Raw genomic sequence first — 22169 nt, forward strand, 5'->3', positions numbered from 1 at the left:
GTTTTCCCGCCTCCGACATTGTGTTCGATTCGGCGCTTCGTGTTCTGCTTCCCGTCGCTAACCCCCACCCGCAGGACCCAGGTCGGCAACCCCGAGGGCGCCGACAAGCCCAACAAGAAGAAGTACGACCCCCGTGTCTGGGTCCGCGAGTCCGAGAAGACCATGACCGTCCGCGTCAAGGAGGCCCTCGACCACTTCAAGGCCGCCGGCTCTTTGTAAGCGACGAATTCCGCGGGGGACGATGGATTCGGTAATGAAAATTGCTGCCGCAGCACGGTTGGGAGGTGATTAGATTGCTGTAATTGGTAGCAAAGAATGATATCCATGACATGAGTTGCGAAAGTCAAGCGTGAACATCCTTAAATAGGTCTGTCTGGACTGTCTCGTGATCAGGCCCGTAGACTTTGTCATGACCCTTTGACTGACAGGTTGAGTACATCTACGACCAATTTCACAAGTTGCGAGTAGTCTGAGAGTGACAGCACCTTTTGCTACAACAACCCAAGCTACTGGCATATAACCTCGAGAGAATCACGTATTCGCCAATACGGCAATTGACGAGCCCAAAAGTATTCTCGAGATCAAATCTCCTCGCTATCGCGACCAGACTTTGTACTCGGATGCCCTCTTTACCACAACCTTTCCACTGCTTCCAAAAAAGCTTCCAGTCGCAAGCGGGGTCCGGGTGAACATCGGCAGAAAGGGAGATGCGACGGAGGTGAGCCCCCCCTTGCGACAGCGACAGCTCCCCGCCATGCATTCGAGGTCGGCTCCATAGCCTCGTCGCCGTTCCGAGCCCGAGTTGACTGACTACCCTCGACTGACCAGTCCGCGGGACTGTCTCGCACGCGCGCAATCGAATTCACCCAACGACAACATCTTATCGCACTGCTAGGCGGCATACCCTACCTCTTGCTTCCCTCCTTCCGAAGATATGTTCATTGGGGCGAGGAAACCGAAGCCAAAATGGACGGAGACTGGGATCAGGTATGCAATGCGCGTCCCTTTGCGCGGGGCACACGCGTCGAGCTACCCAGGCAGTCCGGCGATGGCCTCGTTCCGTGTCTGCATGGGCGGGCATGCTTGAAATCGATAGCGAAAACGGTTGCTGACCTGTTCGACTCCCCAGGTCGCCCGTATTCCCTTCCCGCCTCCGGGTGTACGGGCTATGGCAACACCCGTCACAACAATGACGTTTGACCCTCAACAAGAACTCCTCTGGACAGGCAACGACTATGTGAGCTTCGGCTGCTCTCAATCCGCCCGAATCTTCTCTGACTTGGTCACAGGGTCGCGTGACATCTTTCTACGGCACCGAGCTTCAGCGATATACCTCTTTCAAAGCCTTTTCGACCCATGGCGATGTACGGCAGATTCTTGTTGGCGAAAAGGGCGTCATTGCTTTGGGAGCGCGAGATATTCATATGGCGTTGCGAAGGGGACCGCCACTTTGGCATCTTCAGTATAGCTCTCAGCATGCTGCCACACGGCTGCAATTGCGCATCAGCTGACGTCCGACAGGAGCGACGAATTCAAAGACTTACGATGCATGAATTTCACGTCCAAGGGCCAGGCCGAGATCCTGGTGGCTGGCTTCCAGGACAAGATGTTTGTCATTGACGTCAACAAGGGAGAGATCACCAAGGAGGTACGGCGTTCTGCGCCCTGTGTGGGGTCCTGCCGCTGACCCGTGCTAGATCTCGACCGAATACTCTTACCAGATCATGAAGAAGAGCCGCTATATCTGCGCGGCCACCAAGGATGGTCTTATCAATATGATTGATCCTCTCAATTACTCGGTCGTGCGAAGCTGGAAGGCGCATTCTGCACTGATCAGCGACATGGACGCGCAGCACGATTTCATCGTTACCTGCGGATTCTCGCTGCGCCAGAGTCAGAGCTACATGCCCGACTCGTTTCTCAACGTCTTCGACATAAAGCGTATGACATCCATGGCCCCTATTCCTTTTCCTGCAGGAGGAGCCTTCGTGCGGATGCATCCACGTATGTCCACTACCAGTATTGTTGTGTCGCAAACTGGCCAGCTCCACGTGGTCGACTTGATGAACCCCCACACGAGCAATGTGCGGCAAATCAACGTGGTCAACTCGCTCGTCACCATGTTCGAAATTGCGTATTCGGGCGAAGCAGTGGCGCTGGCCGACTCGGCCTCTCAGATTCATCTTTGGGGCAGCCCCTCGAAGATTCGGTTTGTCGACTTTCCACAGCCGACTGAATTCGCCGGTCCTGAAGCGCCTGCGCCCGCCATTGACTGGACTACTGAGACGTAAGCCAAAGATCCTGGACGCGTAATAGACGAGAAGCTGACATAATGGAGTCCTCTCAATATGGTCGGCATGCCGTATTACCGGGAACCACTGCTTTCAGCATGGCCTGATATGGTTTCTGATGTCGGGGCGCCGCCTCCAACTCTTGACCCCCAGTTTCTCTCCACACTCAAGGCCACAGAGATGTCGGCCGTTATGGGCCCAATACGCGTGGGCTGCGGCGCAACCAAGTCGAAGACACTCGAAAGACCGACAAGACAACTGTGACCGGCATTCAAGCCCCCAAGTTCCTCAGCGAAAAGGCGAGGGAATCCTCCAAAACTCCCGGGCAGGCAGCTGGCGCCGAAGATGAGGTTGACGATGCTGCAGCGAAGATGGGCGGCGACCGCAAGACGGAGTGCCCTCCAATGTATCGTAATGTCGAGATCAAATACAGCAAGTTTGGTGTTGACGACTTTGACTTCGGGTATGCACTCCTATTCAATTTTCATGCCTTGTCAGCTAACCATTGCCCTTCAGGTATTACAACAGGACGGCCTACTCCGGACTAGAGATCCACATTGCCAACTCGTATGCAAACGCGCTCTTGCAAGTAATGCATTTCACGCCTTTGATTCGGAATCTGGCTTTACAGCATACTGCGACTGCATGCATCGTTGAGACATGTTTGTTGTGCGAGCTTGGTTTTCTGTTCGACATGTTAGAGAAGGCAGAAGGCTCCATCTGTCAGGCGACCAACTTATTGAAAGCGCTGAGCCACCAGCCTCAGGGTACGTCATCTGGACAGTTCCTTGACGGCTCATTGATCGAATGCTCACCCTGACTGTCTTTAGCGGCGGCTCTGTGTCTGCTGGAGGAAGACCTCAACGGCGGCCCACTGCCAGCCATGCTGCAGCGTCTGACACGGTTCTTACTCGACAAGATTGTTGAAGATTTCCGCATTACTTCTCCAGGCATCAATCTCATGCTTCAGGTCGGGCCCTCCTCGGTTTCCGTGTGCAAATTTCGTAGGCTGACTCGAGACAGGCCGTTCAAACCGCCGCTACCGAGTACATAAGGTGCATGAATTGTCGAAGTGAATACACTCGCCCCAGCCCTACCAATGTCAACGAACTGATATATCCTAACGCTGTAAGTTTCATGTGTGGCTTCTCGAATCCCATGCTGACCGCGTGCGACAGAAGGCCCCGATGCGAAATCAGAAGGCCCCCAAGGTCACGTTTTCGCAGGTGCTCAAAATGAGCGTCGAGCGGGAATTCCCATCGAAAGGGTGGTGTCCCCAATGCCAACGTTACCAGCCAAATGCTTCGAGGAAAACCATCAGCAGTGTACCTCAGGTGCTCATGCTCAACACGGCGGTCAAGACCCCTGAGCACCGTAGGCTTTGGGCCAACCCAGGCTTCCTTCCAGAGGAGATTGGCGTCATAGTGGACCATGGCCAATTCTTCTGTTACGAAGGTGAAGATCTGAAGCTCCATCTGCAAAGGGGGATCCACAACATAACCGTCTACTCTTTGATTGGTATGACGATGGAGGTCGAGGCTGGCCCTGGCCAAAAGCCGCACATGGTTGGCATGATCAATGGTAAGATCCTGTGACGGAGAGGCCCCCGACTGCGCTAACACTCTCCAGTCGGCCACTGCCAGCCAGAAGCCCCCGAGGCGAGTCAGTGGCATTTATTCAATGACTTCTTGGTTCGGTCGGTGAGCAAGGAGGAGGCTCTCTCTTTCAACGCGAACTGGAAGATCCCATCGGTCTTGACGTTTCAAGTGAAGGAGGCGAACAATATGATGGACACGACGTGGAAACAAAAGATTGACACCTCGCTCCTATTCACGGATTCAAGGTCAGTATTCTCGTTCCCGTTTGGAGTAACTCTTTTTGTAGCACCTCCTGACATTCAGCCAGTCACCTCCACGACAGCAAGACATACCGGACGCTCGATGGTGCGACAGAGCCGCCGGGTCCTGGCAGCATCATTGCACTCGATACCGAGTTTGTGGCTGTGCGACAACCGGAGATTGAGATGAACTCCGAGGGCGAGCGGGAAACGATTCGGCCCAAGGTATACGCCCTCGCACGTACGTCTGTCATTCGCGGAGAAGGAGAGGCGGAAGGAGAGCCCTTTGTCGATGATTATATCTTGATTCGGGAGCCCATTGTCGATTATTTGACCGCCTTCTCGGGCATTACCGAGGTGGACCTCAACCCACGCCTGTCGAAACACAATCTCGTACCGTTGAAGGTGGCCTACAAGAAGCTGTGGATGTTGGTCAATCTCGGCTGCAAGTTCCTGGGCCACGGATTGAAGCAAGATTTCCGAGTCATCAACATCCATATACCCAAGGCCCAGGTCATCGACACGATCGAGCTGTACTACTTACACACGCGCCTGCGAAAGCTTTCGTTGGCGTTCCTTGCTTGGATCGTATTGCGGGAGAACATCCAAAACGAAACGCACGACTCGATCGAGGACTCGCGGACAGCACTGAGGCTGTATCGGAAGTACCAAGAGTATGTTTCGGCGGGCGTGTGGGAGCAAAAGATCAACGAGATATACAATGTGGGGCGAGATGTTGGTTTCCGGGCTCCCAAGGCGGGTGATCAGGAAGTGCAGAGGACAGAAACGCCTCCGCTACCCATAGAAGGCGGCCCAGGTCCCACGACACCGGTTAGGCGGCCGCCAGGTGCAGGCGGGTCGTTGCTGACGCCAGGGAAGGCATCGCCGTTTCGCTGAGCGAGGCGCAACACGCGTAGACAGTGAAGAACATCATCATTTGGATCACCTCATCTGCTTGGGTACGTGAAAGTTTTGACATGGGCGCGCAAGGCAAGTGCAGTGAGTCATCCCGGTCAGAAGACACGCAGAGGGTCTAGTTTGGTGATCGCCCAGCGCGCATCAACAACAGTTGCGCGAGGAAATGCTTCAGACAATTCATCGGCCGATGCCAGCATGTATAAAAAAGCTCCACTGACAAACGCAAGATGGGTTGCGCGGACGATGGTTGATGGCTCTGCATGCCGCATACTCTCTCGCCATCGCCTCGACACTTTATGCACGACCTTGTTCGAGGTCCTCCCACCACAGCAGGCGCACCAAACTTCAACAACGAACAACGCAACGCGCAACGCTTTGCAGAACCCAAGGATCAGATGACGGCTTCAGATGGAATGAAGCTGCCATGCAAAAGTCTTCAACTAAAAATAGCAACACAATCGCATTGGGGATCACGGAAGAGGCGATCGCTGGCAAGTTCATAGGGCTGAGACATGCAAGGCTAGCGTTCCTTCCCGTTCGGGACTCTGTAAGTCCTGACGCGTCTGCCATCATGGAGAAAAAAAAATAAGGACAGTCCCGTTTGGGCCTGCCCATCCTTTTTCGGTGATTCTTCTGGATGGTTCTGTCCTGTTTGGGCGGTACGTCCGATGGTACTTTACTGATTGCACGGCGGTGGCCGGTTGCTCTTGGTGCATAAAAGAAGCATCTCCCAAGCGCGCCCTCTGGGCGAATCCTTCCTTCCTTCTCCTCCTCAGGTGAGTCCTAACCCCCTGCAATGTCTTTGATGTCTGCACAGGTTTCGACAGCGTCGGCCTCGTCTTATGGCGATGGTCAGGGTATCAGTCCCTCTGCGTCGGCCGCATCATACGATGCTGGTCAGGGTATCAGTCCCAATGCGTCGGCTGCGTCCGATTCCCTGGATTCCTCGGATTCCTTGGATTACGACACGGTCACAGGTGAAAGTCCTGCCATGGTCCCCCTCGCTCAGCAAGCCGTACGGCGCGTCGTTCGAGTTTCCTCCCGTTCCGTCTCCTCTCGCCTTTCTTCTTCCCGTTCCGCCTCTTCCGCCTCTGCCCGGTCCTGGACCACGTCCTCGCCCGTCCCAGCGAAGCCCGTCTTCCCTGCGGTCGGGTGGTTCGTCAAGGGGTGAGTGGTATTCTTTTTGTTTCTTTCTCTTCGTCTTCTCCTCTTTTTTTCATATTTTCTTTTCTCTATGTTTTGGAGCCCTTGCGTGATTTGGTCGCCACTGCTGCTCGACACCAAATCGCCACTTGTGCCTTGGTGTTTCCCTCTGGTCGCGACGCGACGCGACATGTCTGGATGGCCGCAACAACAAACACGTACATCGACGCTCGGCTTCCTCTTCGGCTCGCTCTTTGCCAGTCCTTCTTGCCTACCTTGGCTTTCGCCTCTTCCACGGTCAGTCAACAGCGACGTTGCCCACCCTCATCGTCAGCTACCCCCCTGTCAACATGTCGTTGGCACCAAGACATGGAGGGTCCACTTTGCGTACAGCTCCACACCACCTTCACCACCTTGTCTCACTCACCTTACCCACCATCTTGTCATACCCACCATCATCTAGCACTCTCACCTTACCCATGACACATTCACTGTTCCATCCCATCTCAGTGCCACTATCCCCATTCCATCCTCCACTCACATTTTCATCTTCATTCCTCTTCACTATTCATCCTTCGTCTTCACTATTCATCTTTCGTCTTCACTATTCATCTTTCGTCTTCACCATCCATCCTTCATCTTCACCATCCATCCTTCATCTTCACCATTCATCCTCATCGTCATCATCCATCCACACCATGCAACATCATGTTATCCCCTCCATTGCCCACCATGTGTTCCCTCACTGTTCGCCCTATCCTTGTCACATAACCCTCGATGCCTTCTATCCTTCCTCTTTTCATGTCTCTCGTCACATCACACTTCACGTCCTCCCACTTCCAGAGGCTGACTCTTTCCAGCATCTGGTGTCCCCTCCCTCCCAAGGTCGAACTGACCCTCAGTTCTTCCGGATACATGGATCGCCGCGCGGAGCACCGCCGGCCCATCGTTCCAGCCGTTCCTTCGAAAGGGTTCCCACCTGGATGGACCCCTCACGCTCATTTGCCTGCCGGGATTCCCCACATTGAGCGCCAGCCGGTGCCCAGTGTGCAGTCCTGGCTCCTGGATCGGGTTCATGGCGACGCCCCTGGCTATCCTGGCAACCCGAACCGCGCCTTTCCTTTCCCTCCCGGCTCCGTGACGGATTCGACCCGGTCTTCTGGAGTCTCGGACCTTTCTGCTTCGCAGTTGGGCACCCCTGACAATAGGAATCCCTGGTTTGATCTCGTTCACTCGGCGACCCAATCCAAGGCTACCTTTGAGAAGGACGTGGACTCTCTCGTCGTGGACTGCTGGACCGATCTCGCCCGCAAGGTGCGCTTGACGCGTGCGCTACGCGAACTCGAGGACGTCCACCGGTCGACCGCTTTTTACCAGGTATTCACCAAGCACATCCCCAGGGTCAAGGCAACCAGGCAGATGGGTATGGCTCGACAGGCTTGGCCTTCGCTCATCAACCATGTGCGCCAATATCGCGCTGCCGACATTGCGGACCAGGTCCTCTCCCAACCCCAGGCCGAGTTGTGGGATTACCGGCCGCCTTCCACTCGTTTACCCAAGTGCATCGATGATGCCTTTGCTTCCTGGGACGCCCGCGAGGATCCCGATATCGCCATGCCCTTCGAAGAGGTCATGGAGGCCAAGGAACACCTCGACAACGCCTTTGACGGTTGGTCCGCCATCGGCGATGTCTCGGTTTCCCTGGGCTTCGAGGCCAAATTCGCTGCCATGGACTTCGATTTCCCTTCGGACGACTCGGAGCAGGAGCAGGAGCAGGAACCTGACCTTGAAACGGACGACTCCACCGACACTCATTCGATCCCCGACATCAAGTCGCTGCCTACTTTCGCCGAGCGCATTGCGCACTGGAAAAAGTATGGCAGCGACGTTGACCGTCGGGTGGACGCCTGGCAGAAGGCCAAGGGTGCTGCGCTCTTGCGCATGCCTGTCCTGGCTCCTCTGCCTACCGACACTCCTTCACCCGAGAAGGCCCCCGTGACCGACTCTTCCATTCCTTATGCGGACGACATGTGGTGGGCGACTCCATTCGACCGTACCGAGATCGAGCCTCTGGAGGAGCGCCCGTTCCACGACCCCCTTCTGGAGAAGGTCCGACTCTGGCAACTGTCCAAGGGCGATGCCCTGTTCCGTGCCCCAGTATTGGCGCCTCTTCCCGATGACACTCCTTTGCCTCCCGCGACCGAGGAAGGGTCCTCCGACAAGGTTGATTCTGAGCCCCAGGGCGAAGATGAGGCTTCCGAAGAGGATTCCTTCGCTTCGGCGCAGTCCACTCTTTTGACCGAAGGTCCTGCTCCTGTTTCGACCTCCTGCTCCTCCGACATTCCTTTGGCTCCAGGTTCCTTCCCTGAGGATGGCTGCGACATTGACGTGGCCCCTGTGCGCTCTGCTCAACGGTCCCTCCCTTCGTGGAGCACCGTCGGCAAGGTCTGCCTGGGTGCTGCGGCTCTGGCTCTCGGTTTCGCCTCTGGATGGTTCCTTTCTGGTTCTTGCTAGGTCCCTGGTTTTCCCCTGCCGCACGGATTGGCACTGACCTGGCTCGTGGCGCTGAGGACGGAACGCGCAAGCGGACCGGAAGCGCCGCACAGGTCGTCCTTTCTGGTCGGCATTCGGACGGATTGGCCCTAACCTGGCTCGTGGTGCTGAGGACGGAACGCGCCAGCGGACCGGAAGCACTGCACAGGTCCTCCTTTCTGGTCGGCATTCGGACGGATTGGCCCTAACCTGGCTCGTGGCGCTGAGGACGGAACGCGCAAGTGGACCGGAAGCGCCGCACAGGTCGTCCTTTCTGGTCGGCATTCGGACGGATTGGCCCTAACCTGGCTCGTGGTGCTGAGGACGGAACGCGCCAGCAGACCGGAAGCACTGCACAGGTCCTCCTTTCTGGTCGGCATTCGGACGGATTGGCCCTAACCTGGCTCGTGGCGCTGAGGACGGAACGCGCCAGCGGACCGGAAGCGCCGCACAGGTCTTCCTTTCTGAACGGATTTCGGACGGATTGGTCCAGGCCTGGCTCTGGCACCGATGATGGTACGTGGAAGTGAGGCAAAGCGAGGTACCAGAAGCGGTCTCGGACCGTGGAAAACATGCCCCTACTTTGTGGGAAGGGTGCCTCACCTCGTGGAAGCGTACCCTAGGCGCCGCCCAGGTCTATCTTCCTGCTGGAGACATGGATTGGACCATGTTGGTTCCAACGTTGTTGACGGTCCGCGGAAGCGAGGCAAAGCGAGGCACCAGAAGCGGTCTTTGGCCGTGGAAAACATGCCCCTACTTTGTGGGAAGGGTGTCTCACCTCGTGGAAGCGTACTCGAGATGTTTCCAACTCCAGGATCACGGACTGGATTGGATTGGATTGGATGGATTGGATTGGACTGGATTGGATTGGATTGGACCGGATTGGACCGGATTGTACTGGATTGGATGCTCACGGCCATACTGGCTTGCGGCACCTCCTCCGGGGTTCCAGGATTTCCTACGGTTCAGCCAGGTCTTCCAGGAGTTCTGTTGGAGTTCTGATCTCGTTCTATAGTTCGGTCGATCTCTTAGGTTCCTTCCTTTCCCGTCGGTTCACTCGAGGTCGCTCCTGACTAGGAAAGCTTGGAAACCCTCATGAAAAAAGAGTAAGTCGGCATGGACGCCGCCCGCTTCTGGACGATGGTGCTAACTTGCCGACACACCTTGATGCTTTAGTGCGGCCCCTCCATCGACGATTCGAGTTTCCGACGTATACGATTCGAGATGAGACGATTCGAGATGAGACGATTCGAGATGAGACGCTTCGAGATGAGACGCTTCGATATGAGACGATTCGAGGTGAGACCTTTTCGGGGAGACAGAAGAACCAGGCTAACTCTGAGCAGGGGCAAGTGTTGCTCGGTCGCTTCGATTCGGGTCTGAGATTGAGAGCGACGCTTGGAACGGCTGAGACTACGGGGTGGTGAAGCATATATGGTTGATCTTGAGAGGCGCTCCATGCGCGAGTGGTGTCGTATCTGAGAGATTTCTGGGCGGCGGCCTGTTCGGGCGGACTCGAATTCCGTGCTTCGGCACGATGAGTAGAGGGACCCCCATATATAGCTGTTTTGTGCTTTTCTTTCCTGCACATTTTACTTGTCTGAATGCATCATTATCATTCTTACAACATGATGGTATCTTGCTGTGATCATGGTTATCATGATTGTCGAGGTGGGTGATATATGAGCAAGGCGATCTCTTTCAAAAAGATATGCTACCATCAAGCCACATCAGTAGGAGCTTGTCCATGCTGAATAATCTCGATGGAAGTACATTCTTCTTCGATCTGTGCCTCGATGACGTGGTTCTCTTGGAGCTGGCGAAGGCTCATCCATTGGCTCCGCGGCAAACATGTATCGTCCGGCGGCCCTCCTCAGTCTCTACAAGCAACAGGGCATATTGGATCCGCATACTTGCGACGTGGCCAAATGATGATCTGGCCTGGACCCGGGAAGAAGCATGGATCATCATGACCACAATATGAGCGCCTCCTTGCACACAGAAGAGGCATTGGAAAGGACCATTCTGAGCACTACATCCCATCTCAGCGTGCCACATACTGGCGAATTCAAGGGAGGGTTCCCGTGCAATAGGTACCGAGTGAGGTTTCTTCGCAAAAAGCCTTTCGTCCATGACATGACGAGACCTCCTCGGCCATGATGTGCCATCTTGCACAGGGTCTGGGCTGTTTCCCCCCGGCAGTGGGATGGAATCAGAAATTTCCCGGTGAAATGTTCACCTGGTTCCAAGACCAGGAGTCCATCAACAAGAAAGTGCAGTCATATCACTCGGAAGAGACGATCAAGTCAACCGAGGATAGAGGCCCTCAAGTAGGAAAACTGCGGACCAAAGCAGTTCCCTAGCCTCATGCAAAGGCCCAGACCACGATAATATGACCAGCATGACGTGGGCACCTCAATAGGAGGCCTCATGTCGAGGCCGGAACCGACGCCCGATAGTGGCGCCAAAACGCCGTGTCGAGACTACGGCACGGAATCGGAACGAGAGAGAACAAAAACAGCTCGCTCAGAGGGGGAGCTACATACCGAGCCAGCCAAGTAACATGAGCCAAGCAGCCAATGTTTTGGCATCCCTGGCCTATCTAAATCACGTCAAAGGAGAAAAAGCACGTCAGATCGTACGCTGCAAGGGTCAATCCACCAGAGTATAGCTTCCAGATTGGGACAAGGGGAGCGAGCTCGGAGGTATGGGCCTCGCGCCGAACGAGGCTCGGCGCTCCGAGCGAAGACGTCCCATCCATACTGGTACCCAAAGCAGGCGGACCCACCAAAAAGTCAAACCTGGGCTACGACGGCGACGGCGACGTCGTGACAAGTTCCAAGGGGAGATGAGACGTGGCGGGACCTCCCGAGGTGGAACCTCGACTTGGGCCATGAGAGCGCTCGCGTAGGGCGGTGCGGTGTAAGTCAAAAGAGCTCAGTATACGTAGCGGGCGCTCGACGGGCGTTGCGTCCGAAGGGGGGGCAGGCGAGGGAGGCACGGACGTGCAGCCGAGCCGATGGAGGGGGCGCTCGACAGGGGAGGGAGAGAACGGGAGTCGGGGCCGGCATCGGGGCGGCTTCTCTCGGTTCGGGGGGGCTTTAATCTATGGCCCGGCACGGAGAACCGTCAAGGGGGGGTGTGTCGTCGTCGTTGAGGCTGAAGACGATGTGCGAGTTGGTTATTACCGGGGCATCTCCATGAGAGGGTTCCGATGGAAGGGAACAACACCGCAGGTGCCTGGCGAGCGAGAGGCAGGCTTTCGAGGCCGTCGACGTCGACGGGGGTCCTGTTGAGCTATTTTCCCACCAATGCGTGAATCCGGAGAGGGACGGGGTAGCCCCCCACGGATGGGATGGGGGGTTTGCTGGGGCGGTGGGAATTTTAGGCTATTTACTGCAAGGCCAGAGTCAGCAAGGGGCACGTCAGGCACGGTGAGCAGCAGGTGAGCGGTGATGTTGAGTGTTTTGGCTTGTCCCATTGAGTGGCTGGGCCAGATGAAATTGGCTTGGCCGGGAATAAGGCGAGCTTGAAGGAGGTGGGTAGTGTATTACCGACTCACCGACGGAATGGTGAGAGACAGCTGGGGATGGAAGCGATGAATGGCGTCTGGTGAGTGGTGGCTCAAGTGAGCGAGGTCGAAGTTGAAGCTGGGACCAAGCTCTGGGTCTAATTATAATTGGACTGTGTTTCTTGTTGCAAGGGCACGGCGAGTGAAACGGCCGCACGTTCGTCTGGTAACAGTGGGCGTCGACATGGCAGACATGTGAAGGGTCTCAACAGCTTGTGAAAGCGACAGAATGAGCATGGAAAGACTCGGGGCGACGACTTCATTGAGGCTCGTGACGAACATGACGAGGGATGTTGGTGGCCGAGCAAGGCTGTGATGTGATGCTGGATGGTTGAAATGATGATTTTGTGATTGGTTGAGGGGACGAAGACAGCAGACAGGGACCAGCCCTGGACGGCTTGGATGATTCAGAGGCCCTGCACGTCGGAGACCCGACCGGGCAGGCACGACTACTGCTCCACTCAACACAGGGAAGGCAGCAACACGACATGGGTCATATGAGACGACGCACCTCTTCGTGCTTTCCTTGCACGTGTGCGTGTGCTTCATTCACAAGCAAGAAGCAGGTAACGAGATGTACTGCCATGCAACCATCTTGTTGTCCGTTTGGCTCGTGGAAGAAAATCCCTCGGAAGCATCTGATGTTGCTCCTGATGAAAATCTCTCGGAACTTCTCAGACGGGCGCAGGCCTACACACGCGCGGTCGCAGTCAGATGCAGCATTCCGTATCTGGACTTGGGTCCTGGGTGGCCCTACGTCATGGTCTTGTTTCAAGGTGCCGCACCCAAGGCGGTTCGCAGGCCTCGAGGCATTTCGCTACGGCTCCCGTTGGGTTGGCAGGCACCAAACATTCAAGCAAAGCACAGGAAAGAAAGCAAAGCAGACAAATGAATGAGGTGACCAGGGCCCGGGCGGCTATGCACGCTGAGGAATCGACGAGTGCTGATTGCTCCCCGTGTTGTCTTCGTCCCCAGCCAAGACAGGTGCTGAATTGCCGCGGGCTAACCCACTGGGTGGGTTAGTGCTGCTCCCCTAGGGAAGAGGGTGGGTACCTTGCCTGCTGTCTTTGGTGCTGCTTGGGTGCTGCTTGGGTGACGGCGGACGCTGAGGCTGTGGCTTTGCAGTGCTTTACCCCGCGTTGATGCCTGCTGGGGACCCTCTCTGGGTGCACGCCACACGCGAGCGACTGCCATACCGTCCTCATGGGATTCCATCCATATCGCTTGTCCAAGCAAGCAAGAGCAACACCGGCCAACTCGACCTCGGACCAAGGCATCTGAGCTTGTACAATTCTGACCCAATCGTCAAATTCAACAGGAACCAGCACAGGATGCAAAGTTCGTGAATGACGACGACAGCACCAAGCAGGCAGGGAAACCGACAATGGGAAGCCGAGCTTGTTCCGTTTCATGCCTCCCCAAGATGCCGAAGCACGAGCTGTAGCACTCGGTCACCCAGGCACATGAGCTGTTCTGGGGAAACAAGCAAGTGAAAGTCGTCGGCGCCTGACCTGACCCCGTATTGAGACACCGTCAAGGGGAAGGAGGGAGGGGAAGGCCGAAGCTTCCCTCTTGTCCGCGCGAGTTGCGCTTTGTACCTCGATACACGCTCAAGCGACGGCGCCCAGCTCTCCCAGCGGTTGTAAGTGCACCGGAGCGAGGCCATCACAGAACACCAAGCGATGTATTGTCTACAACGCCCAACCACCTTGTGCCCGGCAAACGGGCTTGGGTTACCTCGCCTCGATGGCTCCTCGTCCTGTTCCTGCCGTTCCTGCCCTGGGCTGTGTGTATGTACCTGCTCTGGCCTGGAGACGGCGTCAATAAAGGTCCTTCCCCCCTCACGTCCGGTCGCCGTGACATGGCTCGTCCCATTCCCCCATCTCTTCTGCTCTGCTCTTGTTCTTGTCTGTTGACCCCGCGGCGTCTGCCTCTGCCTGTGCTCTCTCTGTCACCTCGCCAGCATCGCCAACTTTGCTTTGGACCGATCGATCGACGCTGTTGGCTTCACGCTGCCCGTCAATTCCCGTCTCTCTTGCTTTGTGGCTTCTGGCTTCTGGCTTCTGGCATCTATCTCCATAGCCGACTCCATTCGATCATCACCTGCAGTCAAGTAAGGTACGCTACTTCTTCACTCGTGCCTTGCTGAGCCCAAGCCCCTCTGAGCGAGGCTGACCTGACCCCGCTCTTGACAGCAGCACCACGAGTCTCCATCAGCCATCGTCGTCAACAACAGGAGACGATACGACTTGACGATCGGTATTCGCTTGTCATTGTCAGCTGCACATTCGTTGACTGTGTCGGCTTTTTGGCTGTCTCTTGTGTAAGTCGGTATTTCCTTTTTGAACAGCCTTACCAAGATGGCCCGCCGCACAATGCCAGCTTTCCCCCCGCGGAGGTTCAATCGTCCGTCGGCGCCGGGAGCCCACTCTCATGCTTCGAGGCTCGGTCCCCCTCTCTCTCTTCCGTATTCCGTCGCTCATTCCACTCCACTCCGCCTGCATCAGCATGAGCTTCAGCATCACCCCAGCCCAGCTTTCTCCAGCCCAGCCCAACAAGCCTAGACCCCCCAGACTTGGAGTGCCCTCCCGCATTCGGACCTCACTAGGCACCATGACGAGCGTAGGGGGCCATCCTACCTTTTCCGATGCACGCCTAGCCTGGCTCCACTTTGCTACACCCCCCACCATATCGCTCTCTCTGTCTCTCTTGTCTCTCTCACCCATTCACGCACCCACCACACCCATACCCCGGTTCCTCTGTCGGCAACCTTGAGCCAAACAAAGTCAAACACCAATACCGTCATATCCCTCTGGCCGACTCGTCCCCGTCCTCCTCCGCCTGGCCCTCGGTCAACTGGCACTCAAACCCTCGTCAACCCTTGCCATTCAGTGACCTCCACCAGACTTTCGAGCCCCCCCCACCCTCCCTAATCATCTGCCCTGCCCTTGGCTCGACGCTCCGAGTGGAGTGATCCGAGATCCGAGCTTCCTGACCCTTCACACCCCCCCCCCCCTTGCTGCGACGGACATATCCACGCCCGTCACTGTTGCCGTTTGATCCCCCACCAGAGCGCGCCCTCAGTTGCCTGTAACCCCTCGGCGTCACTCACCACCATGCTTCCACGGCCGCGTACTACCGACGTGGAATCCTGGGCGCTTGTTGGCCATGTCTATATGACGTGCCCTGCGCCCACTTGCTACTACACCCTCGTGTAAACTGTGCTGACCTTCTCTCTTCTCTCATCATCAGCTAGCTCCACAATCCACTTACACCAACTTCGCTTCTCCTTCAGAGTTTCACCAGCCTCCAACGCTCTCGAGCTTCTTCACTACCAGAAGCTCCCTGTACCCCTCCCCTCTCCTCCTCTCGGTGCCTCCTCCCAGGCACCCGGCGCAGCACCTCCCCGCTCCTACTCCGACATGAGCTCGGGCAGCTTGAGACAGGCCGCTGAAGCCGCGAGAACTCGCTCCTCTGAGGTTATGGGCCCCGCCAAGAACGAGACGGTCGCCGTGGCCAACGACTTCCTCCACTCTCCTCTCGTCCGCACAGCCCTGCCCTTCATCAATGGAGGCATCAGCGGCATGGTCGCCACCACTGTCATCCAGCCCGTCGACATGGTCAAGGTCCGTATCCAGCTCGCCGGAGAGGGTCTCGCCGGCGGCCCCAAGCCTGGCCCCCTCGCCGTAGCCCGTGACATTGTGGCCTCGGGCAAGGTCCTCGACCTGTACACTGGCCTCTCGGCCGGTCTTCTACGCCAGGCCGTCTACACCACGGCGCGCCTTGGCTTCTTCGACACTTTCATGGGCAAGCTCACCTCCCGCGCCAAGGAGCAAGGCCGTTCCATAGGCTTCTCCGAGCGCGCCACCGCCGGCCTGTCCGCCGGTGCCATCGCCGCCATGCTGGGCAACCCCGCCGATCTGGCTCTCATTCGCATGCAATCCGACGGCCTCAAGCCCCTTGCCGAGCGCAAGAACTACAAGTCAGTCATTGATGCTCTTTCAAGCATCGCCAAGTCCGAAGGTGTCACGGCCCTCTGGTCTGGTGCCGCGCCCACCGTCGTCCGCGCCATGGCTCTCAACTTTGGCCAGCTCGCCTTCTTCTCCGAAGCCAAGTCGCAACTCAAGCAGAACGCCGGTTCAACCCTGAGCCCCCAGGCCCAGACCCTCGCCGCCTCGGCCATTGCCGGTTTCTTCGCCAGTTTCTTCTCCCTGCCCTTCGACTTTGTCAAGACGAGGCTGCAGAAGCAGTCGCGGGGGGCCGACGGCAAGCTCCCCTACAAGAGCATGGCCGACTGCTTCGTCAAGGTGACCAAGCAGGAGGGCATCCTGCGGTTCTACCGCGGATTCGGAACCTACTACGTGCGCATTGCGCCGCATGCGTAAGTCATCTTGGCTCGAAAATATTGTAGTCGGAAGCTAACGTTTGACTCTTTGTAGCATGGTAACGCTCATTGTGGCCGACTATCTCGGCTGGGTAACCAAATAAACGGGGCGAGCACTAGAAAAGAGAGAGCGAGGTCTCGCGTGACGGCGCGCTGCCGTTGCGCGCATGCTGTGCTGGGCGATTTTGGGTTTCTGTCGTTTTTCTTTTGTTTCCTTTGGGCGCTGGAGGAGCATCACAACTGGAAGGAAGGAGGGCTGACTTTGACGAGTTGATTATACCAAGAAGAGAAGACTAAGGCGAGAGGACGGCATGCATGCATGTATGTATGCCCTCGACAGACGCGAAGCCGGGCTTGGTGCGCAATTGATCACCAGTATTGATTACCACGTGCCGGATACCGTGAACAAAGTGTGTACTCGTGAGCCAGAACTCGTCATGATGTAGGACAGGTGGGGAGACCAGCGTGGTGACACAGCCTGCGGGGCCCCACACACCCCTCCACCGACGACGAGCTGGAGGGGCGGGGGAGCAAGTACATCACATGGTCTCCAACAGGGTATCGAGACATGAACCTCGCCATCCATCATCCAAGACACAACAGGCGGTACCGGTGCCGAGGGGGTTCTGCAAGGCAAGGCCGGGGCACTCTCAACATCTATTAGAGGAACGCCTTGGCTGGCTGACTGGCTGACTGGCTGTCCGCCTTCGTCTCTCAACGTATTCTGTAGTCTTACAAAAAAGGAGGGGGCATCCCACAGCCCTCTGGTGCACGCATACCCTCCGCTCCCTGCTCGCCGCTCGCTCATGCCGATGCTTGCTCATTGCACGCGCTTGCTTTTGCACGCGCCGGCTGACCCAAACGCAGAACGCAGCCTCTCCCGCGCTGAAGCTCCCTACACCCAGACCCAAGACCCCTAGTCCTGACTGGCGCTCAGGTTCATGTTCTTCTCCCACAGGTTCCTCAGCAGCGCGTTGAGCCCCTCGCCCGCCGCGTCGTCGTCCTCGCCGCCGACGAGGCTCGATCCGCTGAGCTGTGTCGTCGTCCCGCCGCCGCCGCCACCGTCAGCGTCAAAGCTCGATCCGGCGCCCGTGCTGCGCAGCGTCCGCACTGATTGCGCCCGCGGCGTGACGGGTCTGCTGTGGCTGTTGCCCGTGCCCGTCGCGCTGGCGGCGCCGAGGCTGACGTTGCGCGCGTGGCCGGCGCCGGCGGGGCGCAGGGCGGGCGGTTTCGATGCGACCATGAGGCCGTTGCGCCCGTGCGGGATGCGCTGGGGTTTCTTGGCGGCCTGGACGGCGGCGGCGATGCGGTCGAGCGAGCGGACGACGGGGTTCTGGTAGCGCCGCACGCTGAGGTACTCCATGCCCGTGCGCTCGAGCTGCTTCGCGACGCGGGGGTCGCGCGACGTGCCGCCGTCGTGGCCCGGGTTGGCGACGGCCACGAGCGGCGTCGCGCCCACCGTGTTGAGACCGCCGAGCGACATGCCCATGCCCATACCCATGCCCATGCCGAGGCCCATTGTCGACATGCCGCCTGCGTGATGGTGCGCCGAGCTGTGGGTGCTGGTGGAGGAGGGCTCAATGACGGAGCTGGCGCGCTGTAGGTTGAGCTTCTGCTGCACGCGGGACTGGGGGGCGTTGCGGCGCGCGTTGCGCGGGGCGAGGGCGCTCGTGTCGTCAATGTCGCTGTTGCCTGACGCCGGCGTGCGGTTGGACGACGTCGTAGAGAGGGCGCGGTGCGGCGTGTCAGGGGCCGCGTCGGAGCGGCGGCTCGTGGGGCGGGACGGGTCAGGATGGTAGAAGGAGGAGTTGCGCGTGTTGCCTGAGCTGGCGGCGCCGACGAAGCGCGACGTCAGCTCGTCACCGCCGGCGCTGCCTGCGGCGTTCACGCTGTTCGAGTCATCGTCGAGCGTCGACTGGCGGCCGAACGAGTCGGTCGACCGGTTTCGCGAGACGGGCTCTGCGGTGTCATTGGTGATCTGTGGCGGCACGACGCCTTGGGAGGGCGTTCGTTGCAGAAGGCGTGAGGTGAGGTACTCCTTGTGCTGCAGTGTTTGCCGGTCCGGCGTCGACATGACGGGCGGTGAAGGGGGCGAGGGTGGGGAGGCCTTGTCTGCTGGTGTGTGAGGCCGCGATCCTGTGCCGGCCGAGGAGCCAGGCTTCGCGGACCCCTGACCACTGGCCATTGATCCGCGACGGGACAGGTACGGCGAGGCTGAGCCGCTCGCGTCGACCCATTCGTCCTCCTGGCCGTCACTGCCGAGGTCGAAATGCACCTGCGACTTGGTCGAGGCCTTGACCTTGTTGACGGCGGGGTTGGAGGCGGTGCGCTTGAGCTTGTCGGACGACTTGGTACGCTTGTGGGCGACCTCGACATGGGACCTGTTGCGGCGCAAGCTCGCCGCAGAGGTGTTGCTCTTCAGGTTGGAGGAGGAGCTGTCGCGCGACAGCTTGGCTTCGGACTGGACTCGTCGGTGGCCTGGTTTGGTGGGTCGCTCTGTGCGATCGCGATCACGCTCTGGTTCTGGTTCTGGTTCTGGTTCTCGTTCTCGTTCGCGCTCTGGAGAGGGTGAGTGATGGCGGCGCTGGTTGTTGAGTTTGAAGGCGTGCGCCGTGTTCTGCTGCTTGTGTAGAGCCTTGGAGGAGGGGATTCGGGCGTGTAGCCTGCCACCGCCGACGACGTGCTTCTGGTGGTGGTGGTGGTGCTTGGGGCGGTGATGGTGTTCTCGTGTGGAGGATGTGCTGTCCCGGGTGTGGTCACTTGTCTGTGAATAGTCACTCGCATCTCGGTGTCGGAGGGATGGGCGTTTTGATTGGCTGGCGGAAGAAGCGTCCTGGCCATCGTCGCCATTTCTGTCGGCTTCGTGAGGCATGGCTGGCTGGCTGGCTGGCTGTGGCCGGCCGGCTGGCTGCTGCAGTCTGTGTGGGCGTCTCTCGTCTTTGGTGAGCAAGAGCCTGAGCCCTCTGCCTAGCCTACCTTAGGTAGGGGGGGGGGTGCGGCCTGAATCGGATCCAGGGGTGTTGTGTTGCAGCCAGTCGCAGCGAGCGTCGGTGTGCAGGCCTGCAGAAGGTAAGATTTGGTGTAACCGAGGGGCGTTCTCAATGAGTTGGTCAGAAGGCGCGGTTCAATGGCGAGGGGGTAGGAGACGAAGGAGGGATGAAAAGATGGAGGAGGTATTCAGAATGGTCACAGCACGAGAGATTGAGAATGGAATGGAGGTTTGGGTTTAGTTTAGTTTGGCCAGGTGCTCTGGGGTTCCTCCTTCCTCCCTCCACTCGGGTCCTACCTGCCTGGGCTTGGGCTCATTGCTGAGGCCCCATCGTGCCGAATGCCAATTTACAATCCAGCGCCGGTGGAGTGCCGGTGCCGTGCTGGTGCCTTCCCAGAGCCGCCCGCAGCCGACATCTACAGGCCTGGCACGCTGTCTGGAGTACTCGCTACCTACCTAGGCAAGACTAGGTAAGCAAGGCAAGGCACCTAAGTAAGGTAGGTGGTAGGTACCATGTACCTTGCCTACAGCAGTGCTGATTAGCTATACTCCGATTGGTCCACGGCCATCCTTGGCTTATCGGCACGTGATGACCCCCCAGTGACGCAAGTGGAAGGCCCTGTGGCCAATGGATCGCCCAAGCCTTGAACTCTGGCGGCATCAAATATTCTAGCCGATTGCCATCACCAGCCAGCCAAGGCATCTACCGACAGCCTTACCATCCAGAACGCCGTATACTCAACATCCTTTGACCGGCCCTGTTTCACCCGCCATAGACACCCGAACATAGCCATCATGGCGAGCCAGATTGCTGCCTACGAGGAGGACCGAAAGGCCTACCAGGAGCAGGTCCGCATCTCCCGTCCATGAACAAGCCCTGATCGCGAGCTAATGAATCTTCCCCGCGCAGCTCGATGTCGTCGTGGCCGGCCTCAGCGACGATCCCGACAATGCGGAGCTGAAGAATCTTCAGGCGGAGTTGCAAGAAATGATCTCCCTGATTGACGAGTCCCTTGCTGAACTCAAGCCCAAGCAGGCACCCCAGCCAGCTGCGCCCGTGAAAGCCCCCACGCCCACGCCGCCCGAGCCGGAGAAGTGGTCGCGCGAGAACCACCCGGCCTTCAAGAAGACGACGACGACTGCCGCCGCCGCCGCCGCCGCCGCCCCTGCGCCGCCAGCCGAAGACGAGGCAGCCGCGGCCCAGGCCACGTACAATGTCAACGACACGGTCCTCGCCAAATGGGTCACGGGCGACAAGGGCTTCTACCCGGCCCGCATCACGTCCATCACGGGCTCGTCGACGGCGCGCGTCTACATTGTCAAGTTCAAGAGCTACGACACGACCGAGACGCTGCGCGCCAAGGACATCCGCCCCGTCTCCAACAAGCGCAAGGCTGACGGCACACCAGCAGCAGCAGCAGCAGCAGCGGCCGCCGCCGCCACAGCCTCCCCCGCGGCGTCGTCCTTCGCGGCCGCGGGGTCCTCGGCCAGCCACAACGGCATCGTGACGTCGGCGTCGGCGAGCATCTACCCGGAGCAGCAGGCGCGGCTCGACGCCGAGAAGCTGGGCGGTGACGCCGTGGCGAAGCCGCCCAAGGCGAAGAAGATCAAGGCCAACAAGGAGCTGGAGAAGGGCAAGAGCAAGTGGCAGGAGTTCAGCAGCAAGTCCAAGTTTGGCAAGACGCAGAAGAAGGACAGCATGTTCCGCACGCCGGAAGGCGTCCACGGCAGAGGTATGTCCTTGGGTTTGACTGAGGTGACCAAAGATGCAGTGCTGACAGGAAAAGTGGGCTTCACCGGCTCTGGCCAAGCGATGCGCAAGGATCCCACGCGCAGTCGGCACGTGTACCAGCAAAACGAGGAAGTCGAGTAGCGGCCCTTTGCGCAAGGGGTCCAGAGCGGTTGCATATTCCATGGCGTCTGGCTTTTTGTTCCTTTTTTTCATTTTTTTCTTCTGAATGGCGGCGTTCAGAGGGCTGATGGTTGCATTCCTTACCGGTAAATCGCCTCTCTCATTCTATGCGGAGGCTAATTTATGCGTGCTGTGCGGCCAGATCAGGCTTGGCTCAGGGGGGCCGCCTGCGTAGATTGCAGGTAGGCGGGATACGCAGACGGCAGACGGCACGGCAGATGGAAGCTCTGTCCTGTAAATCGTTCGAACAGGGGATACCATGATTCATTACACTTTGTCTATGCACTTGTCCGCCCTTTTCGCAGTTGATACATGGTGATACATGGTGATACATGGGATTATATAGGCTTGGCCTATTGTGTCACCCAGAGTGTCATCTCGACATGTTGAGCTTCGCAGCAACATCCTCGGCCATTTTCACAAAGACACGGGCGCGCTCGCTCGTGGGCTCGGCCACGACGGTCGGCTTGCCCCTGTCGGCGTCGTCGCCAATGGCCGGATGCAGCGGCACGTCGGCGAGGAACTCGATGGCGTGGTCGCGGCACATGGCCTCGACGCGGTGGTCCGTGCCGAAGACGTTGGTGCGCCCGGC

General features: G+C 58.2%; 6 protein-coding genes across 6 annotated transcripts in view; 5 read left to right on the forward strand and 1 right to left on the reverse strand.

Annotated features, from left to right (window-relative positions):
- VDAG_07429 (fructose-bisphosphate aldolase) overlaps window positions 1-329 on the forward strand; it is a 1742-nt gene extending 1413 nt beyond the window's left edge. The window contains exon 5 of the mRNA XM_009656334.1: window positions 82-329. Within this exon, the coding sequence (XP_009654629.1) occupies window positions 82-219 (138 nt within the window). The 3' untranslated portion in view covers window positions 220-329. The remainder of the gene's footprint in view (window positions 1-81) is intronic.
- Window positions 330-966: 637 nt separating this feature from the next.
- Window positions 967-5065, forward strand: VDAG_07430 (PAB-dependent poly(A)-specific ribonuclease subunit PAN2; the record flags this gene model as incomplete). The annotated part of the gene is made up of 12 exons (XM_009656335.1): window positions 967-987; window positions 1290-1462; window positions 1522-1648; window positions 1698-2287; window positions 2339-2480; window positions 2537-2754; window positions 2808-3058; window positions 3122-3282; window positions 3315-3419; window positions 3470-3872; window positions 3921-4134; window positions 4197-5065. The coding sequence occupies 12 exons, from the start codon at window positions 967-969 to the stop codon at window positions 5023-5025; spliced, it is 3234 nt and encodes a 1077-aa protein (XP_009654630.1). The 3' UTR covers window positions 5026-5065.
- Window positions 5066-5788: 723 nt separating this feature from the next.
- Window positions 5789-8703, forward strand: VDAG_07431 (uncharacterized protein; the record flags this gene model as incomplete). Its single annotated transcript, XM_009656336.1, has 2 exons — window positions 5789-6213; window positions 7050-8703. Exons 1-2 carry the CDS (start codon window positions 5843-5845, stop codon window positions 8701-8703), a joined length of 2025 nt encoding a protein of 674 aa, XP_009654631.1. The 5' UTR covers window positions 5789-5842.
- A 6705-nt stretch (window positions 8704-15408) lies between these two features.
- On the forward strand, window positions 15409-16677 carry VDAG_07432 (mitochondrial 2-oxoglutarate/malate carrier protein; the record flags this gene model as incomplete). The annotated part of the gene is made up of 2 exons (XM_009656337.1): window positions 15409-15506; window positions 15588-16677. The coding sequence occupies 2 exons, from the start codon at window positions 15409-15411 to the stop codon at window positions 16675-16677; spliced, it is 1188 nt and encodes a 395-aa protein (XP_009654632.1).
- Window positions 16678-17592: 915 nt separating this feature from the next.
- VDAG_07433 (uncharacterized protein) lies at window positions 17593-19548 on the reverse strand (the record flags this gene model as incomplete). Its single annotated transcript, XM_009656338.1, has 1 exon — window positions 17593-19548. The coding sequence occupies one exon, from the start codon at window positions 19546-19548 to the stop codon at window positions 17593-17595; it is 1956 nt and encodes a 651-aa protein (XP_009654633.1).
- Window positions 19549-20460: 912 nt separating this feature from the next.
- VDAG_07434 (uncharacterized protein) overlaps window positions 20461-22169 on the forward strand; it is a gene marked incomplete at both ends in the record, with an annotated part of 2450 nt that continues 741 nt past the window's right edge. Inside the window, 4 exons of the mRNA XM_009656339.1 lie at window positions 20461-20514; window positions 20576-21398; window positions 21725-21759; window positions 21924-22158. Coding sequence (XP_009654634.1) covers window positions 20461-20514; window positions 20576-21398; window positions 21725-21759; window positions 21924-22158 — 1147 coding nt within the window. The remainder of the gene's footprint in view (window positions 20515-20575; window positions 21399-21724; window positions 21760-21923; window positions 22159-22169) is intronic.

This window comes from Verticillium dahliae, genomic scaffold, assembly GCF_000150675.1.
Source record: "Verticillium dahliae VdLs.17 supercont1.16 genomic scaffold, whole genome shotgun sequence".
Lineage (NCBI taxonomy): Eukaryota > Fungi > Ascomycota > Sordariomycetes > Glomerellales > Plectosphaerellaceae > Verticillium > Verticillium dahliae.